Genomic DNA, 13,302 nt, shown 5'->3' with positions numbered 1-13,302 from the left:
TAAGTTATTTTTTTCGCCAAATTTTAACTCCTGTTTATGCATGTCCTTTCCTTTCGTTTGCGTAAGTCAATTTGATTCTGTATTTGTAAGCACTCCTCTTAAGTGCTCACCAATCTGTGCCATTCATTTAATTTTTTTTTTATATTAGGTCAGACACACTACTATTCGACTGAACAGCTGTGAAACATATTGTAATGTAACTTGTCAAAGTTTTGATAATATAATAAGTTGACTATGTGCTCTAAGCAAGTGTTTTTGGTAACAAACAATAAATAATTCTATAAAGCTCTTTGAAATGCAACAAATGAAGTTGATAAAGAGAGTTGAATCTTTTATAGCCACTCTATTTTATTGTTAAAGGCAGCATGGCACGAATCTGAGGTGGTGCGGATTTCAGGTGTAGTATTTGTACACGGGATAGTAGATTATGGAGAGGAGGGTGATTCCGTCCATTTCTTCCCAATTGCCGTAAAAAACGGTGCAGAAGATGGGCGCGTGCACAAGGTTGGCGCGCTCCAATCGAACTCCTTGTGGAAAATAAAGCATCGGAACGCTCGAAGCCGTATCTTCCGGGCTGTTTTCTACGGTAATTAGGAAGAAATGGACGGAATCACCTTCCTCTCTATAATCTACGATCCCATATATGAATACTCCACCGGAAATCCGTACCACTCCAGGTGAGGTGATACCTTTAAGCTCGAGAGTCGTAAGCATGTTGAACCACAAGAATTTCAGGACTTCTCGTCCTAGTCCCTCCTTAGAATTCTTGGCGTGGATTCAAAATGCCCGAAGCGGTTTTCGAGCCAAATTTTATATTCGTGCGCCATGACTTAGCTTCTGATTTCATATTTGGTTCTGTCGTGCTTTTCTGTTCTATTGACGCGTGAAGATCTCAATTCCCGTGAATTATTCCTGCCATTCACGTGCTCCTTAATACGAATGTATACCTGTTGAAAAGATAAAGTACTTGAAAGTGATCATTTCCCTTGGGCTATGATAACGTGTTCGAGCTCATTTGGGACTCTTTTGAGGTTTATGAAAGTGTACGCAAGCTACGGCTTGCAGGGATGTTTCAAGACAAGTGTTCCTATCCTCTTCGACAAGTTTGGGATCAGTTTTCGTTCCTGGAAAGGATGAAAAGCTTGGTTGGCTTGGTGGTGATATTTGAGATATCCACGAAACCTCTCTCTCTCTCACCATTGGACTACATAGGCCCCGCTACCGGAATAATCACTAGACGGGAATATTCTGCCAAATGCAACTATACATCTTGAATCGACGTTCATTTTTATTCAAAGATACGGCTCTGGATGGCAAACAGTTGTAAAGTATTTATAGTCCCCATTATTCTGCGTATACGAGTCTACGAGAGTGATTGCTACCTGCTTCCGGTGGTCCTGGTTTTACTAAACGCAATCAGGCATTTGAGTATACGGTCTGATCATCATGCTGTTGTCCTGCATACCGGCAAAGTTCAACCCATATAAGTCAATTACGTAGAGGAAGCGTGGAATGTTTGGTAACATCTCTCCATTTCGTTACGCTAAACTGCCCGACATTGTCGGTCTGAGATACAGCGGTTGCTCGGTGTCGATAGGCAGTTCAAGCAAGGGGCCAGATCTCGGAGGATATGGAGCGGTGATGAATGGATCGATTGGATTAGAATTCGGCGTTTCCTTCCTTTCCCTTTTTCCATAGCTCTTTCCTGATTGACTCCTTAATGTTATTGAAGATTTGTGATTTTTGAATCGTGATGCCATAACTTAGGGCTCTATTTAATACTTTCTGAATTTCATATGACCTCTACTTTCAATATACTCACATTCAATATGTTTATCAACTTGAGGTGGTGAGTACTTGACGTTTCTGACACAGCCACAGTATGGAAAAGAAATTCTGTTATAGACAGGTGAAATGGGAAGGAAATTGCTGTAATAGCTCCAGCGATTTTGAGTCAAAGTAAATAAAAACCTTGTGAGTAAATAAAAAAAAACAGATTTGTTATGAAGATAAACTCGCGCCCCTGAGCGAAAACAGAATATTGATGAAGATTTTCTTGAAACAGCTTCTGCATAAGATGAAACTATTGGAAAGAATGCAAGGCAAACAGCAATCAGGATGTTTCAGCTCAAATTTGATTTTAAAAAAGTAAACTAATGATTTCAGCCCAAAGACTCGTATTGTCGAATGTTTCCGCTGGTAACGGTTATGAAGAACAAACAGAAATTGATTTTTTTCAAGTGATCCACCGTATAGCTAGCCAAAAACGACATGAGGCACGGACAGTTGCGTAAGCGGTTGCGCTCGTTGCGGGAGACAGCAGTTCGAATCGAGATGGGACTGTATGGCAAACTGTAGAGATGGGTGGCAGTAGCGAAGGTCCTCACGCGCTCCACCGCGCCGCCTCGAGCACAGCTGCTTGCGCAACTGTACGTGCTTGATGACGTTTAAAGGCATCACCCCACAAATCTGGAGTTGTACGGATTTCCGGTGGAATATTCCTATACGGCGTCGTACATTATTGAGAAGGGTGATTCCGTCCATTTCTTCCTAATTGCCGTAGAAAACGGCCCGGAAGATACGGCTTCGAGCGTCCCGGCGCACTATTTTCCAGTTTCCAGGAGTCTTCCCAGGAGTTCGATTGGAGCATCCTTGTGCACGCGCGCATCTTCCAGGCCGTTTTTTACGGCAATTAGGAAGAAATGGACGGAATCACTCTCCTCCCCATGATCTACGACCCCGTATAGGCGTAACCCGCTTGAAACCCGCACCACCCCAAATTCCTGAGGTGATGCCTTTAAACCCGACTATGGCATATTCTCACTAGGTTATGTGGTACATTAGCAATGTAACCGTAAGGAATTGCTAAGATGCTTCGTAACAGAACTCTGCTACTACTTCCTGTTTTTGAGCCGAAAGTGAAACATACTTCAGAATAAATAAACGTAGTTGTGGTTTGAAAAAGAAAGAACGGCATTTATGTGCACTTGCATGAGTCTCTTAACATTTCTTTTCTTTATATGTTCACTTTGACTGTTTTTAGGTTTGTGACGAATGATTGTTGAATGAAGGAGAAATTGCAACAAAAAAAAAGAACTTGTTGCTGGGGTGCAATTGCAATGTTTGAAGACATTCTCTCTTTTTCCGTGGCAGAAACTGGGAGGTCCAAGGAAAAAATGTGAGAAAATTATCTCATCGAAACAGTTTTTGACATCCTAAAAGCAGCGTATTGCAAAATTGACGAGTGTGGAAACCTGATGAAGAACATAAAGTTCGAGGTGTTGATTACGACTATGAGCGTGGCTCCGCTTAATTTCTCCTAGTCCTGAAGAAAACGGCGTGGGAAACAACGTTTGTTCCTACGAGGTATGTGAGAACGCACAACCCTTGTACATGCGAGCGAGCGGCCGAAATTCAATCAGGTATCTTCAGCAGCCTATTCAAGTAAAGCCAATGAATAATGTCTGCTGAGGGAAACGAAGCGTGTTTTAGGTGTGATGTTCTAACGTACCTCGTAAGAATAAATCCCGTTCCGACGCATTCTTTCCGGAAGATTAGGGAAATTGAGCAAGGTCATGTTCATACTCATAATTTACACGCTGAACTCTATCTTTTCCATTATCATCGTTTCCTCGTTGCGTCAATTTCGTGATACACTCCTTTTAATAAATCCTTCTGAGATCAGAGGAGCTCTGAAAAACATACTCGAGGAATTTCGAAGTTTGAGGGAATTCGAAAGGTATGGAATTTCACCTGGACAATGAGATAGAAGCCTGAACAGTCGGAAACCTGACAGGTGAGTGGAGGGAAATCACCATCAACTAGAATTTGATAACAGAAGAGAGTTAGGGGAAATATCCTCCAAATGTTAATCCGCTATAAAATCCGTAGAACTCAGGTCTCAGCCTTCTACCAGAAATTTCTCTTGCGTAAACAACAAACAACAACATTGAATGATGTAAAACCGAAATTACATTTGTGAAGAGAGAAAAATTTCTGAAAGAGTGTATGGGGTTGGTTTGGAGTCCTAATTATATATACAAATACAGTATTTATGCAAGAACATAGATCGGGTCTTCCCAGTCCTGTAGGGCCTGGAATCGCTTCTTTTCGTTCTCGTTATACCTGTATCTCTGAAAACAAGTCAGATTACCTAGTGCACACGGCTAATCCTTCAGTCGAGTTAGTGCTTGTTTTTTTCCCCTTTTCTGTCTATTTTTCATGCAAGAAGTTGATGTGTTCTGAATGAAGTGGGGGAGAACTAGTTCTCTGAGTCACAACCAATTAAACCTCATTTTGGTTATATTATGATGTGAACTTGTCTATGTTTATAGGTAATCTCTGTTGAGGATCCGGTTCTACATTTTCCCACATCCACTCCAATAGCCCTCGTAGTCCTTCACTCATCAGTTCATCGTCGCCTCTTCGCCCCAAAGGATCAACTTATTCTGAGAAGAGAAGATTCTGGAAAGTCCCTGCTTCCTTGGATCATTGGAGCAAAATATTCCGGGAAAGTCTGACAAACGTCATGTGTTCGGGAAGTTAAGTGTACTCTGAACTCTAATCCTTCGGAGTATGTTCGTTGTAAAAGTTGTGCGAGTGGGGAAAAAAAATTGACGAACGATGAACGTGCAGCTAATTTCAACTCTGTCGAATCAGTGCTGTTTTCTTTCACATAATTCCTCTAGAAAATCTGAAAAATTTCTTAAAAGCTGCTCACATTCATTGAGCACATCAAATTTTCCTCAAGTTCCTAGATTTTTTTCCCGAGCTCGAGTATAGACAGTTTCATGTGCGCGTGGAACCATGACGTTTGGAGCGATCGATAGTTTTTTTTTTCGACATATTCATGCCAGAGTAAATATTACTGAGTAAAACAGATTCTATTCAAAAAGTAGAGCAAAGAACTCACTTATTTGCAGTTGCTTTTGAAAAATACATTTTCGTCTATCGCTGGTTGTTTCTCATACATCAACAGTTTAATATTCGCACGGTTTTTTTTTTCTCTCGTTCATAAATCTGATTATGTTCATCGGTCGTACTATGAACAGAGAATTAGAAGTAATCTGAACTGGTTTATTCAAGTCCTCCTTTTTTTATTCATTGATTTCGCATAAAGGGCAGAAATCATGGACATTTAATCCGGTTTCGGACGTACCATTCTTGATCAGGTGTCTTGTCTCCAACAGTTCTTTTTTTCCCTCTCTCTCCCTGTATCTGTACTACCCATCGACGTCTTCCAAGTATGCCTTGATGATTTTTGTGGCTTATCGCCGATCGTGCAGTAGTCTTTTCAACGAGGCAAACACTTTAAAAGGGTCAACCGCGGAGGAAGTGATAAGGCAACGAATGTGTTGCTCCTTATTACGACAATAAATGTCACTCCACTCCCTAGAACACTAAAATTTTACGATACTACGAATTCAGAGTTACGTAGCTCTTTGCATTTCAGAAGTCGCTTCTTATTTTTTAGAATATCGCTCCAAAATTCTCAACATGATCTTTGTCAAATAAATATTGTGCTTGAATTCTATACGAGAAATGTTCCTCTCCATTATACAGCAAGAATTCTATACGAGAATTGTTCCTCTCCATTATACAGCAAGAATTCTATACGAGAATTGTTCCTCTCCATTATACAGCAAGAATTCTATACGAGAATTGTTCCTCTCCATTATACAGCAAGAATGTCATCGCCAATAATATATATCGGGTCAGGTCAAAAGAACATGAGGCTCGGTACAGTTGCGTAAGCGGCTGCGTTCGAAGCGGCACGGCGGAGAAAACGGTTGGAATCGTGGTGGGACTATCAGGAATTGTGCAGCTAAGAGTGGGGCTAATACGACGGCTAATGCGACGCGATGGAACGTAGCGGTTAGGATCGTGGTCCCACCACGATCCTAACCGCTACGTTCCATCGCGTCGCTTCGAGCGCAACCGCTTACGCAATTGCACCGTGCTTTATGTCGTTTTGGCGCTACTTTACCTTATCAATCTCCTATTTATACAGGGTGACAAGCGGGAATTTTTGAACGCTGCAAAGCATCCACTTTGGTTCAGGTTCACAACGTGCGTCTAACTAGATGTCAAGCAGTTGTTACTGTATTTTCTGAAATTTTTCGTTCCGTTCCCCTGTGCCATCCTGAATATGTTGTGATTAATTGAGCAAGTCCGTAGGTCCACCGCAATTTTTTTCCAATTTTTCGCAAGTCTTCGAAACTATTTGTCGCTATTAATTGGACATGTTCAGGATATGTAAGGAAATATTTATGGAAAAAAGTGTAATTTTCACTCGTGGGAATTATCTACTGATTGAGCTATTGATTGAACGTATTCAGGATACGTTAGGAAATATTTTCGGAAAAAATAGTCTAAATTTTACTCGCGGGAATTTTTTGCCTGCATTTTTTGGATTAATCTTTGACTGTTCTGTACATATCAGTAACTAGGAATGGCGAACTGGTATTCTGATAAGGTTTTCACGATTATAAAAAGCAGTAGAAGCTATTGTCGTTATCTATTATGTCAATATTTTGGTTTTGATTGAGAATAAGAGATGAGAGGAAATTAATCCTCCTGTCTCTGCAATCCTTGCATATTGAACTTATCAAAAAAGAAAACATCTTTTTAATGCAAAAGCACTGTAGATTCTGCACGAGCTTAAAGGCATTGCTCCAGGAATCTGAGATGGTACGGATTTCAGGTGGAGTATTCTTATACGGGATAGTAGAGTGTGGAGAGGGGAATGATTCCGACCATTTCTTCCTAATTGCCGCAGAAAACGGCCCGGAAGATACGGCTTCGGAAGTTCTGGAGCACTATTTTTTACAAGGAGTTCGACTGGAGCGCGCCAACGCTGTGCACGCTCCGCATCTTCCGGGCCGTTTTTTACGGCAATTAGGAAGAAATGGACGGAATCACCCTCCTCTCCATAATCTACCATCCCGTATACGAATACTCCACCTGAAATCCGTACCATCTCAGATTCGTAGGGTGATGCCTTTAACTGTAATAACATCATTTGCAACTGTGCGGTATTTCCATCTTCCTGAAGTTTTTTATTCGATTGAAATTGGAGTGGGAACGGAGAGCAAATTGAGTTCACATGGTTGCTGAATGCAACCCACTCAATTCGTGTAATTCTTCTGGATTTTCAATGTAAAGACCTGTTCTCGCATGTAAATAAAAGTACAGGCAAAATCACAGAAACATTTACCCTGTAACTTTCCTCGGTCATATAGCTCATATCTTTCTCCGTGCAACTTTTGACAAATCTTTGCAGTATTTGTTTTCCTAGAAAAAAAAAAGATAGGAGAGCCAGCATTTATTTGTGTCCTGTACTTTTTTTCTGTACATTTGATGATTTGCTTCTTGGGACCTGTCGACTGTGTGGAAAAGCTTTTTTTTGAACAACAAACAAACTTTTTTTCTCAGTGCACATTTCTGGATATTTTACGTCTCCTCTTGCACTTTTATTTCTTTTTTTCAACTTTATGGAATCGTTTAATGGATTTAATACCAGTTTTTTTCGAAGGGGTATGCTCAAATTCTTTATCTCGACCCAGTCGTTATTCTTAGCACTGGTGATTACTCAAGATGGCAGCCTTTAGAATAACTAATAAGAGGTATTGAAATGTGTTTCAGGTGGAATACTGGAAGACTGTTCGTTCTAATGTGATTCACAAATTCCTCTACAACTATAACGTTTTTCTCCAGAAAGTTCCTTATAATTCATAATTTTATATCACAATGTCTTCGAATGTGATATGAAGTCCTTTCGATTAGTACAGCTGGAGTGCACATCGTTTTCTGCGTTCTTCTCTCTTTTTTGTTTCTTCTTACACTTTTTTCTTGGTAAAACTGAGAAGCGTTTACTGAGAGAAACAGAAAAGATTTGGGAAATTTTCAGACTTGCACATATGTTATGCTGACCGTTCGTTGTTCTCTGAGTTATCGCAACAGTTGCTACTTTAACTCGATTTCTTTTTTGATTTCCCAGTCCGGCTTTATTTGTCGGCCCCGAAGCCCGTCCACCAAGATCCCGAGCTGCTTGAGATCCAAACGGCAGCCACACATGACCGTTCGGGCCCATATTTGTGCATCGCTTTGGGTCGCAGCTCTCGCAGTGAGCCCCACGGCTGTTCCTGTACTCTACGTCTTCCTTCCGGATATCGTTGCTGATTTCTGCTGATCTTGCATATTCTGCGACACACAATATAGATTGATATCTCTCTCACCGCACTACAATATTAGATGGATATATGTATATCTATATGTATATCTATATATGTATATCTGTATATTGATTGACTGATTGATTGACTACGATCATATGTTCAAAGGTTACACACAACAACGACGATAGCACACAGACTTACAGATAGTATCGCTACATAAAAAATATTGTTATATGCAATAGATTAAAGGCATCACCCCACGAATTTGGGATGGTACGGGTTTCAGGTGGATAATGCCTATACGGGGTCGTAGATTATGGGAGGAGGGTGATTCCGTCCATTTCTTCCTAATTGACGCGCTCCAGAAGAACTCGTTGTGGAAAATAGCGCCCCGGAACGCTCGAAGCCGCGTCTTCTGGGCCGTTTTTTTACGGCGATTAGCAAGAAACCAAAGCGAGACCCCACCCATTTCTACAATCTACGACCCCTGTAATTTTTGACCATCGGAAATCCACATCACGTCAGGTTCGTGGGGTGATGCCTTTGTGAGCACTTGACTTAGTAAATCAGCATAGTTGGACATACTGCCGAATAAAAACCTCTTTATAATATGGTTCGCGGATTCTCCGGATCGATTACATCCGAAGGACTATGAAATCGCAGAGGACAACCGAGCCAAAGCACGAACCAGTATGCTGTGAATGGCATTTTCCACAGTGGCCCGAACCACAGTAACCACAAGTTCGTGGAGGGACCTCGTGTCGACTAAAGTTGTGCACAGGCACTGCACCACTAGGATTTTTGGGCAGTTAAACTGTAGAAAGTGTAATAGCACTCGGGACAAAGGGTTTATGACGTTGACTGGAGCATCATTCAGAGTGAGTGGCTGAGGAGTGAATAACTCTATTCTTAAAAATACGAGAGTCTAGAAATACAGGGATTTCAAATTTTGCCTTATATTTTTTGACAAGTGCTTTTCGATTCGATTCGCAGGTAGCCAGGAAGTAATCATATTCCTTGAAAAAGGCCATCAATCATACTAGAAATCCAAGCAGTGCAGCTGGACCAAAGGACCGCACTCGTCCCACTGAGAGAAGTAATAAACCAATGGCTTATTCCTGATGTAATAAGTATTTTTGAGAAAACAGAATAAGTTTCATTTGCCCAAACACTTTCAATGGTGACATACGCGAACTTTTGCTCAACAAATCCATGATCGTCGTTGTATCTCAGATCTCATTCACTCCTCGTCTAACAAACAAAAATAAATATTTGAACAAATAATTAGTATTCTTTTTTTCAGTAGAATGGAGTTAAATCTGCACACTGCCGGTAGTGGCCTCTTTGAAACGCATATCACCTGGGATGATATTGAGCAACGGATCCGTAAAGAAAAAAATTTGGACGTTGTGATGGGATCGAAAAAAAGTATTCGACAGATTGGCGATGGAAATGTGAGTACATTTACGACTGTATCTCTCAGGAGAAAAGAAAAGTGAACATGACAACAACACTTGCGTGTGAGAATCGCTGGAAAGAAGGTCCTAGAAAATTTCTGATTTTATCAGATGGTAATTTTCTGTTTTCTTTAGATTTGTTTTCTTTTTCGTTTTTTTCTTGTTCTGGGCTTTTTTCGTATTCTGTGTTTTTTATTTCTGTTTTTTTTTGGCAATCGGTAGAATTGGAGACATATCCTTACTTGGTCACATTGCATCTGAATCCTTACTGTATTTCCCCTAGAACTCTTAAGTAAGTTGCGAAATTGAATGTCTTTCTTCTAGTAAATTTTCAGGGATTCATGTCTCGTATTGGTGTGGTTGATGCCGATTTCCAAGGAGACGTAAAAGGATTACCGTCGAAGTATGCACGCGTTCGTTTTCAAATTACCGTGTTTTTTTTCAGTTTTTTTCTCCTATTTTTATCCTTCTTATTCCTCTTCAGGCAAAACGTTGCCGGTGGGAGTAACTAATTAATTACCAGTTAAATTAATTAAATCAGCAAACGATTTGTAGCAAATCGTACAAGTAATTCAATCGATTCAGATTTGTTGTGAAGATGAATTGCGTGCTTGCCGGTATGGAAATAGCGGAAACCGTGAAAGAACGGCGTGGAGATAACGTTGATGTCCAGGAAGTATTTGATGGATTCGACGATAAAGTTCGGAATGTTAGTAATTTTGGCGGGAAAATACGAGAAAAAAATGCTAATTTATGCGCTATGTTTACCTACTTTTTATATTTCCCTACTAATGTTGTTATAACTTTTCAGCTGCACAATCGCGAGGTGAATGTGTATCGAGTGTTCTCGCGGTTTGATAACTCAATCTCAAAAATGCCTCTTGTTTATTTTGCTCAGGATTTTACGGATGAAAACACGTTGAAAGGTAAGGAGGTCCAGTCCTTTGATCTCTTACAATGACGTCGATTGATGCAGGTTTTGAGAAATTTAAGGCTTTATCGGTATGGAATGGGTAGACGATGTTGAACTACGTCATATTTTCCACAACGTAACTCCAAAGGAATTGTCAGGCGTGAGTAAATTTGAGTACCTTACACAGGGATATTAGCTCATTCTCGGACGTATACGTCTGCTAGCTAAAAAATTTTCGTCTTTTTAGAGAGATTTCTAGCTTTTCCTGCAAACACAAATATGTTCTGTTCCGCATATCGGACGTAATAGCGCACGCAAAAGTCCTAAGATGGAAATCCGTGATGTGTTTCATACTTGTTTAGAACGTTGAATTTATAATTCAATAGGATATTTCAACAAAATATTTCGGCCGGTCGAAGTCACGTGACTTGTGCTGCAAATTCGTAGGCGGTGGCACTTGCAATGGGACCCTCTCTAGCTCCGTTGAGCTGCGAAACTGAGTAAAGTGAGTTGTGCCTTCTCGCCACTTGAGGCGCAACAATCTACGCTATTCCGCCACAAATCAGCTGGTTTTGACCGGACATAACTGAAGGTGTGAGAAAAACTCAAAAAAAAAAATCAAATTCCAGACTTTTGTCCACAAATCTGATTTGATCTAAAGTTGAACATTGTCCACACATCTGATTTGATCTAAAGTTGAACAGATTTTTACATTAGCATGATAAGTTATATTGCATTGTTTCCTTTCCAGGCTCTTCGTGCCCTCGCTTACAATGAAGCAAAAAGTTTGCAGCTCACAGATGAGGAAAGGGAAAAATTGGCCAGCAATCCAGTACCGGCTATCTATGCACCGATTTTGCGTTCCGATGTGAGTGTCATTGAAAATTGCTAAAAGTGCTATAGGTCCGGTAAGTTCCTAACTGAGTAATTCCGCTAACCTGGATATTTATTCATGAGAAATCTATGGGTTTTAAATGACCAAAGGATAACTCAACATAGAAAATTTTCAACATGGTCTCCAATGAGTACAACAAGGTTTTGAGACCGTTCTAAGCAGCTTTGCATGGTAGGTATTGAAGCAGATGGAAGCGAGGACAGCTTCTTGGAGCAACAATTCCGGACGATCCCTGGATAAAACTTCAGACAAAAGAATTCACGCATGAACAATGTTCTATTTCTCATATGAAGCGCACGAACACACTATGCACCTAAAAAATAAATCATGAATTTAAATGCATGCATTTACTATACAAATGTAAACGGCAAACATTTTCCCTCTCTTGCTTTGTTGTAGGCGGGTGATAATTACTTACTTAGATGGCCCCTCTTCACTGGACGTACGGGCCCCAGCATCTCTTCCACTCGTTTCGTTCCCTCGCCATTGTCATCCAAGATGTTTTCAAGCTTTGTGAGTGACGTTGACGAGGTCCCTGAGCCGTATCCAACTGAGCTCTCAGCTAATCCATCCGTGTAGCGAACACGTCACCCCATCTCGTTGGCGGTCTCCCTCGGGGGTGTTTAGCGTCCCTTGGGATCCACTCTAGCGTTCTTTTAGTCCATCTATCGTCGATTCTTCTCATGATGTGACCGGCCCATCTATGTTTTGCTTTCGATACATATTCCGCTGGGTCGCGAAGACGAGACACTCCTCTTAAGTCGGGGCTACGAAGACCGGCTAGGTGTTGTGTGCGCCGGTTAAACTTCAGAAGGCATCTGTCAAAGGCTCTATGGGTAGCAAGTAGCTTTATAGACGTGGCAGCGGTGTCTGCCCACGTCTCCGCTGCGTAACAGAGCGCTGGAAGGACTGTAGAGTCGAACAGATGGGCACGAAGATCTAGGTCCGTCAATTGGTCCGTAGCTTCCCTAACGGCTGCGAATGCTGCCCATGCTGCTCTCATTCTTCTATTCAGTTCTTCCTTCAAGTCGTTTTCCATGTTTATAGAACGTCCGAGGTATACGTATGACGAAGTTTCCACGATTAGAGAGCCTTCAAGTTGTACTCCTCCGTCCTCGCAGTAGGCGTTCTTCATGAACTGTCTCTTCTTTCTGTTTACTCGCAATCCCATTTTCTTCCCTGCTTCGTTCAATTCGTTGAGAAGCGCTTCTGCTTCATTGGTACTGCTCGAAAAGAGAACGATGTCGTCCGCGAAACGAAGGTTCGAGAGAAATCTTCCATCAACACGTATGCCCCTTTCTTCCCAGGAAAGATCTCATTATCCATTGCAATTCAGCCGTGGGCAGCTTCGGCGATATAGTATCGCCTTGTCGTACCCCCTTTCCAATGGGTATGGTGAGAGAGCGATGGAAAAGCTGTATCCTAGTCGTGCATCGATCGTAGCAATTGGCTAATGTCCTCACATACGAGGCGTCCACACCTTGATCGACCAGCGCTGACAGTATTGCATTCGTTTCTACGCTGTCAAAGGCTTTCTCATAGTCGACGAAGGTTAGAACAAGGGGCAGGCGGTATTCCCGGCAAACCTCTATGACCCTCGATACGGTCTGGATGTGGTCCAAGCAGCTGAACCGCTGGCGGAATCCAGCTTGTTCTTGAGGCTGGGCTTCATCCAGCGTCCTAGATATGCGCGTGAGGATGATCTTGGTGAATACTTTGTATAACACGCCCAGCAAGCATATCGGACGGTAGTTCCGAAGGTTCTCTCGGTCACCTTTCTTATGGATAAGAACGGTTCGCGAGGTCTTCCACTGGTCTGGGATCCTTTCTTTCTGAATGTAGGATGTCATGTGCGCTGCT

General features: G+C 41.6%; 3 protein-coding genes across 4 annotated transcripts; 1 reads left to right on the top strand and 2 right to left on the bottom strand.

The window, feature by feature from the left end:
* Window positions 1-9,484: 9,484 nt before the first annotated feature.
* On the top strand, window positions 9,485-11,710 carry RB195_003453 (uncharacterized protein; the record flags this gene model as incomplete). Of its 2 annotated transcripts, XM_064201106.1 has the most annotated exons (7): window positions 9,485-9,631; window positions 9,970-10,037; window positions 10,220-10,343; window positions 10,446-10,560; window positions 10,628-10,707; window positions 11,299-11,415; window positions 11,618-11,710. In XM_064201106.1, the coding sequence occupies 7 exons, from the start codon at window positions 9,485-9,487 to the stop codon at window positions 11,708-11,710; spliced, it is 744 nt and encodes a 247-aa protein (XP_064056987.1). The 2 variants fall into 2 exon arrangements, with proteins under 2 accessions (XP_064056987.1, XP_064056988.1); XM_064201107.1 differs by lacking the exon at window positions 11,618-11,710 and having other exon boundaries at window positions 11,299-11,439.
* Window positions 11,711-12,004: 294 nt separating this feature from the next.
* RB195_003452 (uncharacterized protein) lies at window positions 12,005-12,613 on the bottom strand (the record flags this gene model as incomplete). The annotated part of the gene is made up of 1 exon (XM_064201105.1): window positions 12,005-12,613. One exon carries the CDS (start codon window positions 12,611-12,613, stop codon window positions 12,005-12,007), a length of 609 nt encoding a protein of 202 aa, XP_064056986.1.
* Window positions 12,614-12,722: 109 nt separating this feature from the next.
* RB195_003451 (uncharacterized protein) lies at window positions 12,723-13,292 on the bottom strand (the record flags this gene model as incomplete). Its single annotated transcript, XM_064201104.1, has 1 exon — window positions 12,723-13,292. One exon carries the CDS (start codon window positions 13,290-13,292, stop codon window positions 12,723-12,725), a length of 570 nt encoding a protein of 189 aa, XP_064056985.1.
* Between the last annotated feature and the right edge of the window lie 10 nt (window positions 13,293-13,302).

This window comes from Necator americanus, chromosome IV (assembly GCF_031761385.1).
Source record: "Necator americanus strain Aroian chromosome IV, whole genome shotgun sequence".
Classification (NCBI taxonomy): domain Eukaryota; kingdom Metazoa; phylum Nematoda; class Chromadorea; order Rhabditida; family Ancylostomatidae; genus Necator; species Necator americanus.
This window is presented reverse-complemented; position numbering and strand designations above follow the sequence as displayed.